This window comes from Necator americanus, chromosome V, assembly GCF_031761385.1.
Source record: "Necator americanus strain Aroian chromosome V, whole genome shotgun sequence".
NCBI classification, from domain to species: domain Eukaryota; kingdom Metazoa; phylum Nematoda; class Chromadorea; order Rhabditida; family Ancylostomatidae; genus Necator; species Necator americanus.
The window spans coordinates 12579833-12597557 of NC_087375.1; the positions used below are offsets into that span (position 1 = coordinate 12579833).

Sequence of the window (17725 nt, forward strand, 5' to 3'; positions counted from 1 at the left end):
TGACAATGGAGTAACGAGGTCACACACTCGCAATATGGCGGTGGCAACGTTGCTTTAAACTTATCCTTGATCCTAAGTGAACCGCACCAATTGCCGATCAAATGCAGTGCTTTAGAGATAGCACCTGGTCCAGCTCCTTTTTGCCATCATCTTCTGTGGAGGTGGTAAGCTGGCTGAAGCAGATACCGTGCATGGGCCTAGCAACTGCTAACTTGCACCAGATCAATAAAGTCTTATAGTCGGGTCAAAACGACATGAACCTCGGATAGCTGCACTCGAGGCGGAGCGGTGGAGCTTTGCGGTTGGGATCGTGTAAGGATCCTCGCTACCGCCACCCATCTCTGCAATTTGCCATGATCCCACCTCGATTCCAACCGCTGTCTCCACCGCACAACTTCGAGTGCAGCCCCTTACGCAACTGTCCGTGCTTCGTGTCGTTTTGACCCAACTACACTTCGAATTAGATACATAGATGGCCCGTCTTCACTGGAAATGCAGAACCCAGCCTCTCTTTCAACAGTTCCTTTCCCTCGCAATCGTCATCCACGATTTTCGCAAGTTTTGTGAGTGACGTTGACAAATTCCTTAAGCCTTACCCAGATGAGATTTCAACTGGTCCGTCCGTAGAGTGAACACTTTCCTTTTCAGTCCATATTATTGGTGTTCTCCTTTGACTGTTAGTAACATCTATTGAGATCAATTCTAACATCCTTTTAGTCCATCTCTCGTCTCTTCAAAATGTGACCGGCACATCTCTGCTTAGCTCTCGATATACATATATTCCGCTGAGTTGCGAAGATGGGACACTTCTCATAAGTCAGAGCTGCGAAGACACGTGTGCGTAGGTTAAACTTCAAAACACATTTCTCAAGGGCTCTGTCAATAGTAAGCAGCTTCTTATGCATGACAGTGGTGTCTGCCCACGTTTCCTCTGCATAACCAGAGGCGCTGAAGGAACTGTCGCGTCTAACAAATGGCCACGGAGCTATCGGTCCGTAACTTCCCTGACGGATGCGAATGCTACTAAGGCTGCCCTCATCCGAATGTGACTGCACACCTCCAGACATTCTTTGCTTAATTATTATCTTCAACACCGTATTCATTGCCATATTTATTTCTTCTTTGGAGACAATAATTTATTGGAGACATGCTCACTGATACGTAGTAGACTCATCACGTTCTTTTTTTTTTCTTTTTTTTTCTTTCTTTTTTTTCATCGACAGCACTATCCCGGTCGTTTTTTTTTTTTCTCTGACATCACCTTAGATTTTCTTTTTTCACCATTTTTCTCAATTCTTTTGTATTGGATCATCCTATAAACAAAGCGTTGTTCTAAAATTGAAATAGACGGATTTTTTTACTGTAGTCCTCCTCCATCTTTCTGGAGGACTTTCAATACAGCGCTTCAAAAAGTTCGCTTGTTTATGGCAAGAGATACTTGTCCAGTACCGTTGAAAAATCGACGGATGACCCAAAAGTTTGCAAACACTTGGTACTTAAAAGCATCACCCCAGGGAAAATCGTAGATTAAGGAGAGGGAATGATTCGGTCTATTTCTTCATAATTGCCCTGAAACAACAGCCCGGAATATACAGTTTCGAGCGTCCCGGCGCGCCATTTCCTACGAGTTCGATTGGAGCGCGCCAGCCGTGCGCACACGCCGCATCTTCCGGGCCGTTTTTTACGGCAATTAGGAAGAAATGGACGGAATCACCCTCCTCTCCATAATCTACTATCCCTTATAAGAATACTCCACTTGAAATCTGCAGCACATCAGATTCGTCGGGGTGATGTCTTTAAACACGAACCCAATCTTAGAATACTAGAAAAAAGAATCCCAGTAAACCGGCTCATTTTCCGGATTTTCTAACAACTATCTGGGAAGATAAGAAACACATGAGAAAGAGTACAAGTAGGAAAACTCAGGGCCATTCCGAACTCACCATAGCTTTTGGTTTGATCACAGTCTCCAATTTCTCTGTTCAGGTTCCACGTTAATTCCACAAAAAAACATTATCGACGTTGACAGATTATTTGCACGTACAGATTTCTTTAAAATAACGCTAACAACCAGGATTGCACTCACGACTTCGTTACCGGTAGCTGTTTCCATTCTTGTCTTTGACCAAAACAGGAGTTCCACACATTCGAAAACACGAAACGCATAGAATTTTTTTATCGATACGTCAAAACATCAACAAGTAACAATAATTTGCTCACAAAAGTTAGACGAAATTCATTTAATATTATGCTGAGATCGAACACGTTCTAGAAACTTTTAGTGTAACATGAAACCCATCAACAATATTATTTCCTGCAGCAAGTAGAGATATTTGCACGAAATCAGTGAATCACTCTTAAAGCACACTGTTAAGGCAATAGAAATAAAAAGGTGGATCGTTCAGACGCTTTCACCGGTTCTAATGAGCTCTCCTAGAAATTCCAAATTCACTTCACAGTCCCATAGGAGAAAATAGATAACATTAGCACTCATGGCAAATTTTAGTACAAAATTATAAAAGGAAAACTATGATCAAAAAAAAAAACGCTACAACTAACCTGTTAACCACGTTACTGGACGGGGCCGATGGCACAGTTTTTCCTTTCACTGGACTCGATTCCAAGCTTCTGATAAGTGCTTCCTTCGTCTCGTCCTCAACGACTGGGACAGAAACGGCGGCAACGTAGCGCGGAGCCCTACAACTACTTACCCATACATTCTACTACTACTATAAAACTACTACTATAAAACTCAAACTCTAAACTTACGGTCTCTCCGGATATGGCGTGATGAGTTTCTGTAGGAAATCTTGAGTAATTTCGGAGTTGTCAATATTCTGTCCCAAAGCCTTCCGCATTCGGATTTTTTCATTGTCGAGGAACGCATCTAAACAAAACCAACACGGTTTAGAAAAAGAAACAAACAGTAACCTGGTCACAAACCTGGAGGTGGGGGCCAAAAATGTGGTTCATCTTCACTACATTTTTGAACATCCGGCATGGAATTACTCCTCTTCAGCTGTTCCTCAATGCCGAAAAAGGACTTCCACAGAGCTAAGACAAGATCTGTACCAAAAATCACCTAAAATAGGGAGGATTAAACTAAACACAGGTGAAGCCGCGTGAAGCTGTACAACTCGCGAAATAAATATTCCAGGACCCTTTGTGTACAACAATCTCACCCCCGCTTGAAGTGTAAGCATTCTAATCACAAAGACGCCGTCACTCTTCAGATAAGAATCAATGAACCGTCTGACATCTTTATCGCTTTCTAAACACAAAATAAAAAGGCGACTTCGAGAAATCGAATAAAAAGATGCAAGAAATGGCATGAGAGTCACCAATGGGATCAAACGGCATTTCGCTGATTTCCAAGTGCCTCTTGATGAATCTCCGGTTTGGATACGGTATGACAGCGACAAATAACCAATAAAGAAATGATCCCAATGTGAAAACAACCAACATCAAGTACCTAATAAAATCTGAGGTTGTTACTTTAGCGAACACGCCACTTTTTTCTTACCAAAACCACAGGAAGATAAAGATCTTCTCATTGAATATGTTGATGACCAAAACGCATTGTACGGTATGCTCCTGCACGTTCCCCATAACACGTACCTTAATTGATTAAACTCATTGAACGGCTTACTGTTTTGTCTACTGCCTAGATCGGTTATACGGAAACTTGGAAAACTCACGTCGAAATCACAAAGGGAAACACGAGGGAAAACACCAGACACCTCCCACGTAGTGCCATTTATGAGGTCAACCATTGCTCCGAGCCCATACCAAGCGTATTTGTCCGTTTCCAGAAACCTCAATTTCAGGAGGTTGCCAAGCACAAACCGGCGGCGATCGAGGTACTTGTAGAATCAGAATTCGTCTACTGAACTCACTTGTTCATAAGCAGTAGCTGAAGGCACACATTGGATAGATAGAAGAATTTTGTACACAAATACATTGATGTAACGAAGAATGCAGAATAAGGCAAATTAAACATCCAGAGAAAGCGATGCGGACGAATTTGTTTCTTCTGTAACCGCCGATGGAATCGAAGAGCACCCTGGATTGATCTCGCATTAAAAAACGTCTTTATCAACAATGACACCATTAATAAAAATAAACGTAATGAGAGATGTAAAGAAATCACTTAAAAATTTGGACTTCTCTTTAAGATATAGTTCGAAATAATAACCTGCAGATGTGTCGTCAGTGATTTTATATTTGCTCTTTTAATTTCTGGCTTGATGTTGTTTGGATCTGAAGACAGTTTCACAACCTCGTGGATCTTAATCCCTGAAAAATTCAACTGAAGCATGAGGATTCACAACAAAAAAAAACTCGTTGGTATATTGAAGAAGGACTATAGGAAAAAATCAAATAGAGCGTGAAAATTTCAAAAAAAAAGAACAAAAATGAACAGAAATCCCTGAATCGGAAATATTGTTAGGAAATGATTGTTAATCTCATCATATACACAAAAACTTGCCGGAATGACCAGCCAGATACTGCCACAAAAGGCTTGGAAGTCGGAAGCATGCAGCCTCCAGAAGCAAGAAAAATGGCACCCACTAAAAGCAGTATTTTAAAGCACATTTTCACCAGAAAAACTGTACCTAAATAATACCTGATAGTAACTAATTCTTCGCTGACGTCGTTCAGCATCGGCTAGTCCTGCGACAGCTTCACCCATTGGCACATAGTATGTATCTTGTGCCCAGCAGTAATTTTCGGCATACTGAAAACAGTTCAGATAAAACTCATCGAACAGAAAATATTGAAAAAAAGACCATAAAGTCACGCCTACTTGTTCCCAAGAACTGCTAAACATATCAGGCACCAGACATTCTATCGGTTTCCCTCCGAATTGCTAAAAAAAAAAGTGGGAATTATCCATACGGAAGTCTGGAAGTACTGCAACAAGAAGTAAGATAATACTCCAGCTAAAAAAAACTGGGAATAAACTAACCTTAAAACTAACTAAAACGGCCAATCCAATCAAAATGTTGCAAGTGAAGTAGGAGTGCAGTCTATCCACAAAATCTCTGTCTTCACTTCCCGCTACATAGCGGAGCATAGACAGTACGGCTCCCAGGACCATAATTTTATCTTTATCCTAATTTCTCACCACAAATTAGAATTCAGCAGATGAAGACAGTCAATCAACCGTCAAAAACCAATAATCAGACACTTTCTCCTTTGGAGAGAAGTACTCATCTGAAAGTTTGATATTGGCGGTAACAGTCAAAGAGCGCGGTTCTCATGAAAACAAGCCGTGTATTTCGCAATTTACAATACAAAAAACAACTTCAAAAGTAAAACAACGAATCATGACAATAATGGCTGTAACAATAACTAATCGGCTCAAATCGGATTTAGATAGGATAAATTCAAGTAAAAACAAAAATGTTTTTAAAACGCATGCACAGATTGCTGAATTCATCTGAGTCAAACACGTAAGTTCACATTCGTTCATCAATGCACAGTGATTTTAATATTCAACTGAAACACTGGTAGAAGATGTTACAAGATTTCGTTGAAACCCACATCAGCTGGAAATCTGAATGTGCTATTATCAGCTATTATCAGTTTACAATTTTGAGTTAGGAAAATAAGAACACGCAAAATATATACTTGACTGTTAAGACAGGCATCTATTTGTTGACGCGAACTTTTTCGAGTTGTTACGGTCATTTTGCCAATTTCCACAAATGAGAAAGTAAGGAAACAACTAGAAATACCGTGTACGAACTCCTCGGAAACACTAAAAGCGAGAGTTTGAAATGAAAGTCGAAGTAAACAGAACAATACGAGCACACAAAACATCGTTACCCTCGCTCCTACCAGAGTTATTTTGATCAAGCAACTCCCCACAAACTCTCTTCCTCCTTCGAACTCTTACAGCCAAGCATGCACCATGGTCGTTCGGGCAAACATTACACCTGACTGGTGCTTAGGCAGGGTGAGAAAAAAGGATAAAGTTCTGGCAGAACGACTTCTCGTAAACATATATTGAATTCTTCACTGATTCTTTAAAATCAAGCACAAGGCCAAAATACATTTTAGTTAAAGGTTGAATCCATCCAATCAGGGACTAATGAGCGTTGCACAAATGAGCAAATTGGAGGTGAACTGAGAAAAACAACAGAGGACCACCTTCAGTGCATTCTCTCGGAAGCACGAAAACGTAACGCTAGATGAAAGCATTAATGCTATAAAATCAAATGGTTCGTTCAGCAAAGATGTTAACATCGCAAATGCCAAAAGCAAATAAAATGATTAGACAAATAAAAATCCTAGAAAACCTTTGACAACGGAAGAGCCATATCTACCAAACAGTAGGCAAACACTGACGGGGAATACAATGAGAAAGCTTGCATGCAAGTGTATCTACCTTGTTCTGTTTTTTTTTTAACGGAGATTGCCAAACTACCTATTTCTTGGGCAAAACAAGACCATTAAATGCATCTGGACCGAAGCAGGAACAGAATGCAACAGTCGAGCTGTCAATAATGGTTGTTCCCGCACAGAACGAATACAATACATGAATCATCTCCGGAAAAGCAAAACAACGGCTTGTCACCTCCTCGTCGCCTTTCTCCGCCTCTCACTACTGTTTGTCGTCGTTAGTCAAACAGAACGGAATTCGCGGAAGACTCAAAGCCGACTTACTCTACGCCAAGACGATTTAATTCGAAAAGTACACTTTAGAGTGAGAAGCCTCATCCAGCCATGTACGTAGTTTCTGTGGTTCAGAGGACGCGACACACTGCTTCTAATATAATAAGGTAACAAACCACAGCATCTTTGCAGAACACTAGCATTTCAACGTTGGTACTGAAGTGCAAGTGATATTACAACAATACGGCGTGCCCGGAAACCCATTCAAAGCATGTATGTTTGTAGGGCGGTGACAGACACGAGCGAAACATCATATTAGCATAAAACACTTCGTGAGTGCACTTATACTGTATCTTGTATAGTCGTTCCCACCCGCGACATCACTGTGCAGAAATCAAACTATTGAGGGAGTCACTTACTCTTAAACGCTACTTAGCAATAGAAACTACAATAGTGCTTCGAATGCGGTCATGCGCGATGAGATACAGGACATATGACTACAAAGAAAGTGAACGCATGAGACACATTAATTAGTAAACAAAAGCTTAGATGAATTATTTCACACTAGATTAATTAATAAACAAAAAGGAAAAAGAATGACGTTTTACCTCCAATTCTTAATAGTTTTCATGAGCCAGGAAAACTAACGTGAAAAGGGGTCTAGCTATCTAGCACCCAGATGTTCACCTATGTTACCTGTAGAGGAACTTTGCACACTATCTCTTTCCACGCACACGTACGACAACCGAAAACCTTAGCTTGATGAAACACTTCTATTTTCATTCAACTTCACAGGTTATTGTCACCTTTACTGCATCTTTACTATTTAGACGATGATGCAGCAAATAGAATGTACCAGTAGAAGATCCCAAAGAAAATATTAAAAACATGTCCGTCTCTCCACTGCGGAAGTCAAACTCTCGTATCCAACCTCAGAAATGTGTGCATTAATCACAGTCACTTTAAAGAAAACGTGCAAACTCTTCAAGGACTTCACAGTTGTGCACATCTTTCAGCGTCACGGGTAATATTCGATAAATCGTGCTAAATGGTGCGCATTTATACTGTTTTGATGCCCGTTATTGCACATCAAGAAAAAAAGTCCATTTATGTAGATTTTCAGATAAAGCCAAGAATCAGTCCTTTTTTTTGATTTGTTTTAACTCCAAATAATTGAAAAAGACCCACAACTTTGTCTAAGACCTTTTTTATCCTAGGAAATGAAATAAATAATGGATGAATATTGAATAAATGAGGCACATAGCTATGACAAAATGTTACAGTATCGTTTTGAAACTCACTGTAATTTAGCAAAAAGAGTTTAAGACGTCGGTACCTGAAGGCAACGGTGCGCGCCTTATATTTTAAGAACATTTCATGGCTTTTTCTGCAGTATCAGAAAAAAGCTCCACCCATTACAATTACCATTATTGCAAACTTATAGAATTATTTCTATTTCGTACGGTGAGCTGAACGATCGTTTCAATGAAGAACACCTTAGTAATAATGAGAAATGCGTAAAAGTACTAGATACCATGAGCAGAAAGTTCACTTTCTGGAGGCAACACAAAATACAATAATAGTGAATACTCCTGCCCACAAAACAAAGTCAACGGATTTTCAATTTTCGCGTCATCACCAAAATCAATATGAAAGCACTTTGATGTGTTCAAACATTCGAATATTTAACACCTCTGCAAAAATGGTCATTGGTAGGCGCGATTACGCACGCATTCGAGACTCCATACTGCACTGTTTGCTTTCGAAAAAAAGAGCCTCAATTCCGGTTCTGCTTCTATTTGACCGATCATCATTTCACGAATTGATCTTGCAACGCTTTACATTTTGAAAAGTTTTTTTTTTGACACTATTCTATCATGCACCTGCAATATTCGCCATCCAATGGAATGAAACGCTGCAGTAGGTGGGGTTTTCGTGGCACGACCGCAGAAACTTTGGCGGCTGTCGTTCCAAACAATTTACACTTTGAACATAGCGAGTATAAAATTAAACAAATAAACATATAATTGTGATTGTGAAAAACTTGACAATAATATGTTCAAAACCAGCAAAATGAAGAGACAATTCTGAAAATCTGGCGGTTCGAAAGTACAGACTGCTCAAGCTTCAATGCAAAGATTACAGGGATTCGAAAACCAGAACGATATTATTAGCCCAACCATATATTAGACATTCCACTCTTGTTTGCAATTCTTTTCATAATTGCTGAAGCATAAACATAAATAACGCGAAACAAACATAGTTTAACTTAATCTGATTGATTATCTGATTTCATCGAGATTTAAAAAAGAAAACCTAGAGAAAGTAAAGAGATGGGAATCACTTACTTCACTGGACCATTTGTGCTCAGCGAAATTAGAATCACCAAGTAGAGGGAACAAAAAAGCAGTAGAAAATCAGCGGGGGTACTGAAGCGGCTACCAAAGTGGATAGTAGTGGGTGCGTTGGAGAGCGACAGATTCATGGATAAAATTATCTATTATTTGTTACTTTTCTACTAAATTTAAAACTGCAAAGGACATTTATTTTTTTTTAAATATATCAAATACGAATACCACAAAATGCGAGTCAAACAGCGATTAGCTGGAGACTAAATGTATTCACCGGCTAAGTTACCAACTAACTACATGTGAAGCAGGTGGGACCAAACCGAACACTATGCTTATAGCAACTCGCTACCCGGAAATTGTTAGTCACCTTTCTCATGTCTTTCATGAAGAAAAATACGAAAACACATCAGCAAAAGTGGAAGTAAGTGTGCAAAGTAACATTGATAACAGTTTTTACAGGCGCACATATGCATCTGGATATGCAAACGGTCTAATTCTTAAAGCTCACCGGCTTCGCGTGAGGATCGATTTGCGAATTACGATCGTACTAAGTCCGACGCACTCCATAGGCTGACATTTTGTCCCAGAGCCATTTAAAATTACTTACTAATCTAAGGAGACCAAAACAAAACTTTCCTCTACCAATCCACACGTGGATAGAAACTGTCACAAAGCTGAAGAATGGAATGTTTCCTGCTGATTCACTTTTAAGAGGCAACAGATATATAAATTTGCTCCAAGGGAGAGCTAGATTTGCGACAAGCACGGTGAACAAAGCTCACAGAATGCAAACAGGAAAAATAGCTCTATTGAAATGTGGAAACATGATAAAACGCTCCGACTTTTGTGTCTAATACAAAGAGCATGCAGCTGTGCACATCCCGTCGGTCTCTGGATCGCAACGAGCGAACGTATCGATTCAAATTGAAGCCATTTTGTGAAAAAAAAGGCATAGGATGCTATGTGAATAAAACATGCCGTAAAGCCCCAAATTACCTATAACTAGACTAGTACTCAAGACAACCTTCCGAAAAGATGGCTTCTTCGAAATTAATTCATTGATCGCTCAACAATCTCCAAGTGCACTCTCCTTGAGACCTCGCCATTGGGGATTGCATTTATGTTTTGCTGTAATGCTGACGAAGTTTCGGTGAAACTTTATAAATGGTCAGACGTTTCGAGGAACTCGTCTTTATCAAAAGCTTGAAAATGGTTCGAATTCTTTTGATCCTATGCATATCACACCAAACTCTTCTTTCCTTGCCGAGCTTATATAGAAAATATAAAAACAGATTGATCTCCAATTCATAAAACACCATATGGTTATGAAATTCATCGACATCTGCTATATGGATCAAAAATCTCCAATATATGTTCACTCCAAATCTTTGAATCAGCACTCATCAGCGAACAATTGAATATCTATCCTGAATCGGAGGTTTAGGTATGATTACTCCTGAAATAGGTCCTTTCTTAGACTGCAACCATACCTCCAACTACAAAATTAATCAAAAAATACTTTTCTAAAAAGTTTAATCCTGCATCCTGGATGCGATCCGAATGGACAGTGCAACCAAATAAGCGCAGTAAAAAAGGTGCATTTTGACAACATCGTGACAACCTCCTTTTAATTTGAGTCCTCTCAACTCTTAATCCGCTTTTCATGGAGTCTGATTGTTCTTTTGTTGTTGCGAAACAACGCAAACTAATAGCCTTCTAATTGGAAAATATAGGACACATATAGCAAATTTCCATGACAGCGCCTACTTCTCCATATCTCTATCCAGCTCGTGGAGGTAGAGAGTAATGCAGGTACGGCATGCGAAAGTGAATGATTGATAGGTATATTGCACGATCGACAAAAAGAAAAAAAAAACTTGCTGGCTATAACAGACCAGATTTAGCGCAAACAGTGCGAGTACACAAAACTTTATACACATAAGTAAGCAGCTGAACAAAGAAATACCAATACAAAGAAGGAGAAAAAGGAACAGAAAACCGGGGAAACAGTGATTTGTTTTGAAGAAACACAACATACAGTTTAATCATACATCTTAGATGTGAGTATTTCAATCTAGCAGAACAAAAAATGCAATAAAAGGTGGAGATAACATCTGAAAACTAGGCAGATCTGTATGAGTAAGGCTAAAGTGACATGTAAGTGCGCAATTAAACCTCAGTTAAAATCACTAAGTGATATCAAAACAAAAATAAAACCATGTTTTAACATGCAAAACAATCAATTCTAAGAACAAACTACGAAACAATACTTTCTATTACAAGAAAGTTTCATAACATCATCTGGAATAATCAACAAAAAGTAACTGCAGAACAACTTCAGCTAAATGAAATTTCTTTAATCTTAACGAATTAACTAATTACTAAAGAACTAACTTAACTTTATTTCTTCAACGAGGATAAAAATTTATGTATCAGTTCAATTCAGTTGCAACAAAAAGCTGATAAATCCTACCAACTTTTTCGGTGCACCTCTCAAACAAGACAGTTTTCATGAAAGAATCTAGGACGAATCTGGTTAAAGTCAGTAAGGACCATAGGAGGAAGGTAGTCACGCATGACCTTACTGTAACATATTACGTACATTCGATAGTATGCAAGAATATGGTTGACTCAACATTAGGACTATGACACTTACTGACAACCGCAGCAAGGCAATGAAAATGACAGTGTGTACAACTGTAAAAAGCTGAAGACCATGGAAACAGTTTGAAACGAGCTGAAAATTGAAAAGAATAATATGGACAAGAGCATACTTGTATTAGTGACTAAGTCTTTAGAACCTACATCATTTTTGTGTGCGAATACGTTGAAAATAATCGATGAAAAGCAAGGCTGGTCATCTTCTGGAACACCTCATGTTGCGAGCTGACATCATCGTCCTCAACAAAAACTTCTGGAGACGCACCACTATTTAACGAAAAAGTGGCATGACAATGAATACATGATTAGATAAAATAAATTGATACAAACAATACTCCGTCAATATTTAAGAAAAACGTAAAAAAAAAAAAAAACTTCTATCAGATCTGCAGAGACGACGCTACATTTTCTTTGGATTCGAAAGACCACAGATTATGGCGAAAAATGAAATCAAAAAGAAATCCAAATCCATGTGTATTATATAGTATTCAATTTTCCTGCGTACGAAATGAAAACGATCGTTCAAAACAGAGTTGTGAAAGATAGTTAGAGGTCGGCTACCATGGTCCCGTGGTGTAGCGGTTAGCACTCAGGACTCTGAATCCTGCGACGGGAGTTCAAATCTCCCCGGGACCTTGCCTTTTGCAAATGAAGAGATACGAAGAAGTGTGTCAATATTTTTACTATTTTGAAAAAAGAAACGCTATTTCTTAAACATAGCATACATAAATTACAGCTTCACCTTTTTCCAAAGTGTTTCATTAGGTGATCCAATGGAAACGGAAACTAGTTCTCCTTGACGTATAACAAGTACTGCTTTTAACTGAGACACAAACAAAGCATCACGAAGTCGACCGAATTCTACCTCCAAAGATGTAGATCCTTATGATTCCAAGATTATTTAAAGAATGCACGGCAATCAATGACAAACCTCAATCATAGTCTCCAGGAATGGCATCTCAACCACTGAAGACACACGCCATTTGTGTAAAATAACAAGCCTCTCCGCATTAACTCTCAGTGTCTTGAGAACAGCGAGGAATTGAGAATGCATCTAAAACTGAACTACAGAAACAATATGTTCGAAAAACAGTCGCATCAAATAAACTACCTTCTCCACAGAGAAAACTCGTAACTTTTCAGGGCCCAGAAAATTCATATTTCGAAGAGAGTGCGCAACCTCTTGCCTCTGTGAGCTGTCAAAGTAACCTTGTGCGAACTCCTGCAATCTATTTGAACCCAAATTTTCAACTTGCGGTCAAGTTTCGACGTACCTGAAACGCAGCTGCCCTTTCAACGCATTCACGATAGCTTTGTTCATCCACTAAGCAACCAGCAATAGGCAGACTAATTTCCTCAAATATCTCCCAGTTGATTTTCATTCCTCTTTATTGGCAAATTCTACTTACTCCATCATGGATGTTTGAAATTGTGTGTAAAGGAAGAGAATCAGGTCGTCGTACATCGACAGATTTCACTAATTTTTCGAGGTCATTGTAAATTGAAGTGAGTCTACAAAAATGCACATTTGAGCGAGAATCTTTCCCAACGCGACAAGACAAAAACAGCAGTTATTCGTAAAGTGGACACCTACGAAAGGTTCAGAACAGCATTCCTGAGAAACACCAGAGTCATATTTTCAATGTAATAAAATGATGAAATAGGAAAAGTGAAGAACAAATCGAAATAAGGACGGTTTCCTCGTAATAGAAATAAGAGAAACGAGAAAAGCAAAAAGACTCATTGGTTACACCATCATTTTGCGATCTCTTATTTGCAAGCAGCTACTCAAAGTGTTCACCATGTTAGTACTACTTAGCTTTATATTATTTCAGGCATTACGAGAAGAAGGTGAAACTCCTAACAAAGAGAAAATACTTTTATTTCCTATCCCATAGTCACCGGAACAACTGGTCGTTAACGGTTCACATGCTGTCGCAGGCTGTCCGCCGCTCCCGCATTGATTGAGGTTACGTATCATTTTCAATAGGCTTATCCTCGTGGAAAGAGTGAACAGGAAAGCAATCAGCAGATCTTGCACAAGTTAAAGGAAATGGAGTGAAAACCATTTGAGCAATTCAAACAAGATGTGAAATATTTGCGGCTTGAAGAACCTTCATGAGAAAATTGACATAATACACAATCAAAAAAGATCTGGAAAACAGACAGAAACATCTACTACGTGAAATATGGGAATGAACGAACGAAAAATCTTCGCGTCTTTTCTTCACGCAACTCACCGCTTTGTCACGTCCTTTTCGGTCATCTCACTGACAGTCGTGGGACCGGCTTTATAGAAAGAGTTCCAGAACTTATTGGCTTCAAGACGCAGATCAGCAAGCAGTTTCAGCGCTGAAAATCGATCAAAAATTAGCTGATCGAATAAAAAAAGCACCAGTAGTTCCTGTACATGTGAAACTACGCAGCAAGATAATCACCTCCTTTTGCATAATCGTAATGATTGACCAATTGACAGTTCTGTTGTGACTTAGGCTTAGCAATCATAGGTGGGGGAGTGCAAATCCTAGTGCGTCCTTCCATTAAAAAAAGGGATGTTGCCTCTGTAGAGAAATGTTGGGAGGGAAATCTGTAACCATTCTCAACATTAAATCACTTCATCGTAGTTGTAATACTAGGCACAATCAGGAGCAAACATGTTTCAGCAGTATAGAGGAATAACTAATCACCCATGTATAACAATTCTTCACCAGTATTTTCCACAATAGTAGAGAGAACATGAGAAAAGCATTTATTCACAATACTATACACGCTCCTATACTAATTTACCAACTCAAATTATATTTCTCCAAAAATCCAAATAAAATCATTATATACAGAAATTTGCAACCAATTCGATGACCCAAACAAACTCGGTAAACTGAACAGAAGAAATATCTTAGATACAAGAATTCTTCCTAATAAAAAAGCAGTCAGTAGTAAAAGAAAGCGTTGATAAAAAGGCTAGCATAAAGAAATGCGTCTCTAACATATTACGAGAACCATGAGATAATGGACTAATGACATGGCTGCTTTTTGATGCCATGACTGACTTAAACGCGGCAGGAAAACTGAAGAGATCGCTTAATACATCTCAAAACAAAAATAAGAACAAATTTCTGATGTTAGCAGGAAACTTCCACTTCAAAGAAGGCAGCCAAATTTACTGTCCCAAATCTTGTACGCCTCCAAATCTTCGCTGACAACTGTAGGACGGACTACGTGAGCGGCGGAGATAAAATCTGCGAGGGAAATAGGACGAACCTGGAAGCAAAAATAAATTAATTGAGTGTACAAATCACTTTGAAAAACACCAAACTTCTGCAGAACATACATCTTCAGTTTCTATGGTTTCAATGTCCATAGATGAACAATTATCAATATCACGAATAGGACCCATAGCAGCCTCCGCGCACAGCTGCCGCATATCGGCGCCCGAATAACCTGAAAATCACAAAATGAAAAAAAAAACATTCAAAAACACAGCGCTAAAAATGCTCACCTTCTGTCAGCTTCGCCACTTCATTAAAATCTCCCTCTTCAAGATTATGTTTCATGTCAACGAGTAGATTCTTTACGATTGTCAATCTAGCTTCGGTTTCTGGCAGAGCGATGTAAAGACGTTTCACGAAACGTCGCCGTGCAGCTTCATCCAATTCTTGCGGTCTGAACGATTAAATAAAAGACCAAATAAAGATTAAGTGAACGACAACTTACACTCCACTGTTCTACGCTCTTCATTTCTATTCACTAATTATGGCAACAATATGCAAGGTGATTAAAAGAACTTTTCTTACTCGAAACTCCTTAACCCCTTTGAAAAAAACTAACCTGTTCGTAGCAGCCAAAACTAAAAGTCTTTCATCAGAACTTGTCGCCACACCATCCAACTGCACCAAAAACTCAGTCTTAATACGGCGAGAAGACTCGTGTTCAGTTTCGGACCGCGCCGATAGAAGCGAGTCGACCTACAAGTGAACTCATACGGCCATAGGACGATACAAATGTAATTAGAAAGAATCCAAGGTTTTAAAATGGGGACGTCAAAAGCTTACTTCGTCGATAAAAATGACGCTAGGCAACTTCAAACGAGCAACAGAAAAGAGAGCTCGCACAAGTTTTTCGCCTTCGCCCACCCATTTTGACGTCAAAGAGCTCGCAGAAATGTTGAAAAAAGTAGCTTTACACTGCGAAGCAACACATCGTCCTAAAGCGAAGCAGAACTTGTAAAATTCTTAGATGTGAAAGAAAAAACAGAAATAGATGGAAAGTTTAAAGGAGTGAAAAGACCACTCACCGATCATCGTCTTTCCGGTACCCGGAGGACCAAATAATAAAACTCCCTTTGGAGGTGCTCGTATACCTTTGAACATGTCTCTGAAATGTCATTTTTTTTATCCATCTCATCAAAGCAGAAACCTTCTTATTTGTACAAAAAGTGGAACTTTGAGGGGAAGATAGAAACACCGAGAAAGGAAATACAAAAAGAGGCAACAGATAACCCTGGAATAAAACAGCTTACGGTCTTTTGAATGGTAGAACCACTATCTCTCTCAAAGCTTTCTTTGCTCCTTCAAGTCCGGCTACGTCTGCCCATCCTGTTTCAAGGGTTACAGACATTATCTGAACCCAATTCAATAATTTAATGAAGAGAAGGGATGAAACGACAAATCAACCTGATTGTATTTCTTATTGTAGCTAGAAGTAAAAAAGAGAAATCTCAACATAAAAAGAATAAGATCAAATCCAAACGTGACCTCGGATTCAATTAGCGAAATAATATTTTCGTCAAAGTGTTTGAGAGTTGGTTCGCTGCGGAGTCCATCACCAACTGTTTGAGCTTAGAATATCACATAGTAAGGACAAGGAAATACCAACAAAACCAATCACTGCAACAAATTACCTCCACTGCCACCGTTAACATGCATCATTTCCAATCCTTTTCGAACAAAAGGAGGGACAGAGAAAGCGGGAGTGATCTTTCTGAAACAATTTCACCAATACATGACTAACCAAATGTATGGAATTTCTAGTTGGAGGTCTGGTATTACTTGTTTCCTAGATATCGCTTCGGCGCTTGGGCACTGTCTACATCTGTTTCCTTCTCGTGAACATCGTTTCCAAAACTCTGAATCACATAGCTCTAAGGAAGTTGTTCCTGCTATAGGCCATCACAACACCTACGTTAGGATTCTGGCTTTCACAAATCACTTGCTTCATTTCCTTAACAACTTGGCTTCCAGATGCCATTTTGAAATCACTCAGCGATGCGAGGCCTTTCCTGTCCCATCTTGATTTCCATACATCATCGTAATTAGAATATTGGACACATATCGAACAAATGAATACCGTTTAAGTTTCTTGGGTTTTTCGTTGCTATTTACAACTTCCACTGCTCTGCAAGCAGTTGACGCAATCGCTTCCTGTAGTTCCTTATCATTATCTCGTTTCCTCTCCTGAAATATCGTATAGAAGACAAGCAGAACAAGTACAACCCCTACACATATCGATGTGACAGGATATCAATTTAGTGTGCTCGATTTTGCCTCATAACAGAGAACAGCACATCAGCCAATAATTGTTGGCGTGATTCCGTCTTGGAATACATCACATCAGCCTCCAAGCATTTCTCTTTGTCCGAAAGCAATTCCAATACAAGTAACTACGAATTCAAATGGTCATGTCGTCCGATTGGGCGCAAAGTCTGCGACATTGCGCATAAAACTATCCTTCTCACCTACAAAAATATCACTACCTTAGCAGACCACGACTAACTTCCTGGAATCATTTTGGACGCTTTCATGATTGAATAGATCTAGATTGACGATCTCACAGTAGTACTACCAATGTATATCCTACCAGCAAATCAACTACAGCATCATCTTACGCGTTTCTTTTGGGTCTTTCTTTTTTCTGACCATTTTGAAGAACATGTTAACTGTTGCAAAGTATTTATCGTAGTACAGTGGAGTTGTTTATGCAAGACATGATAAGGAAGGACAGTGTTTTCTTTCCTTATCATTTGTTGCCAATAAAGGTCATGCTTGGCTTATTTGGGTGCAACAATCTACTATTTCATTTCTCTTGTCATCAGC

General features: G+C 39.1%; 4 protein-coding genes across 5 annotated transcripts; all 4 read right to left on the bottom strand.

Annotated features, from left to right (window-relative positions):
• Positions 1-713: 713 nt before the first annotated feature.
• Positions 714-1067, bottom strand: RB195_013662 (uncharacterized protein; the record flags this gene model as incomplete). The annotated part of the gene is made up of 1 exon (XM_064203590.1): positions 714-1067. One exon carries the CDS (start codon positions 1065-1067, stop codon positions 714-716), a length of 354 nt encoding a protein of 117 aa, XP_064059471.1.
• A 1353-nt stretch (positions 1068-2420) lies between these two features.
• RB195_013663 (uncharacterized protein) lies at positions 2421-5101 on the bottom strand (the record flags this gene model as incomplete). The annotated part of the gene is made up of 14 exons (XM_064203591.1): positions 2421-2433; positions 2560-2697; positions 2770-2887; positions 2944-3082; positions 3183-3271; positions 3342-3472; positions 3524-3618; positions 3699-3816; positions 3897-4063; positions 4196-4296; positions 4490-4571; positions 4628-4738; positions 4808-4870; positions 4970-5101. 14 exons carry the CDS (start codon positions 5099-5101, stop codon positions 2421-2423), a joined length of 1497 nt encoding a protein of 498 aa, XP_064059472.1.
• Positions 5102-11465: 6364 nt separating this feature from the next.
• Positions 11466-14174, bottom strand: RB195_013664 (uncharacterized protein; the record flags this gene model as incomplete). Of its 2 annotated transcripts, none has more annotated exons than XM_064203592.1 (10): positions 11466-11556; positions 11629-11709; positions 11778-11872; positions 12376-12498; positions 12565-12687; positions 12745-12855; positions 12908-12988; positions 13043-13145; positions 13874-13985; positions 14072-14174. In XM_064203592.1, 10 exons carry the CDS (start codon positions 14172-14174, stop codon positions 11466-11468), a joined length of 1023 nt encoding a protein of 340 aa, XP_064059473.1. The 2 variants fall into 2 exon arrangements, with proteins under 2 accessions (XP_064059473.1, XP_064059474.1); XM_064203593.1 differs by having other exon boundaries at positions 14072-14138.
• Positions 14175-14774: 600 nt separating this feature from the next.
• Positions 14775-17563, bottom strand: RB195_013665 (uncharacterized protein; the record flags this gene model as incomplete). The annotated part of the gene is made up of 13 exons (XM_064203594.1): positions 14775-14894; positions 14965-15074; positions 15133-15296; positions 15462-15598; positions 15686-15837; positions 15928-16007; positions 16153-16253; positions 16388-16470; positions 16534-16613; positions 16682-16758; positions 16815-16920; positions 16980-17086; positions 17549-17563. 13 exons carry the CDS (start codon positions 17561-17563, stop codon positions 14775-14777), a joined length of 1332 nt encoding a protein of 443 aa, XP_064059475.1.
• Positions 17564-17725: the final 162 nt, after the last annotated feature.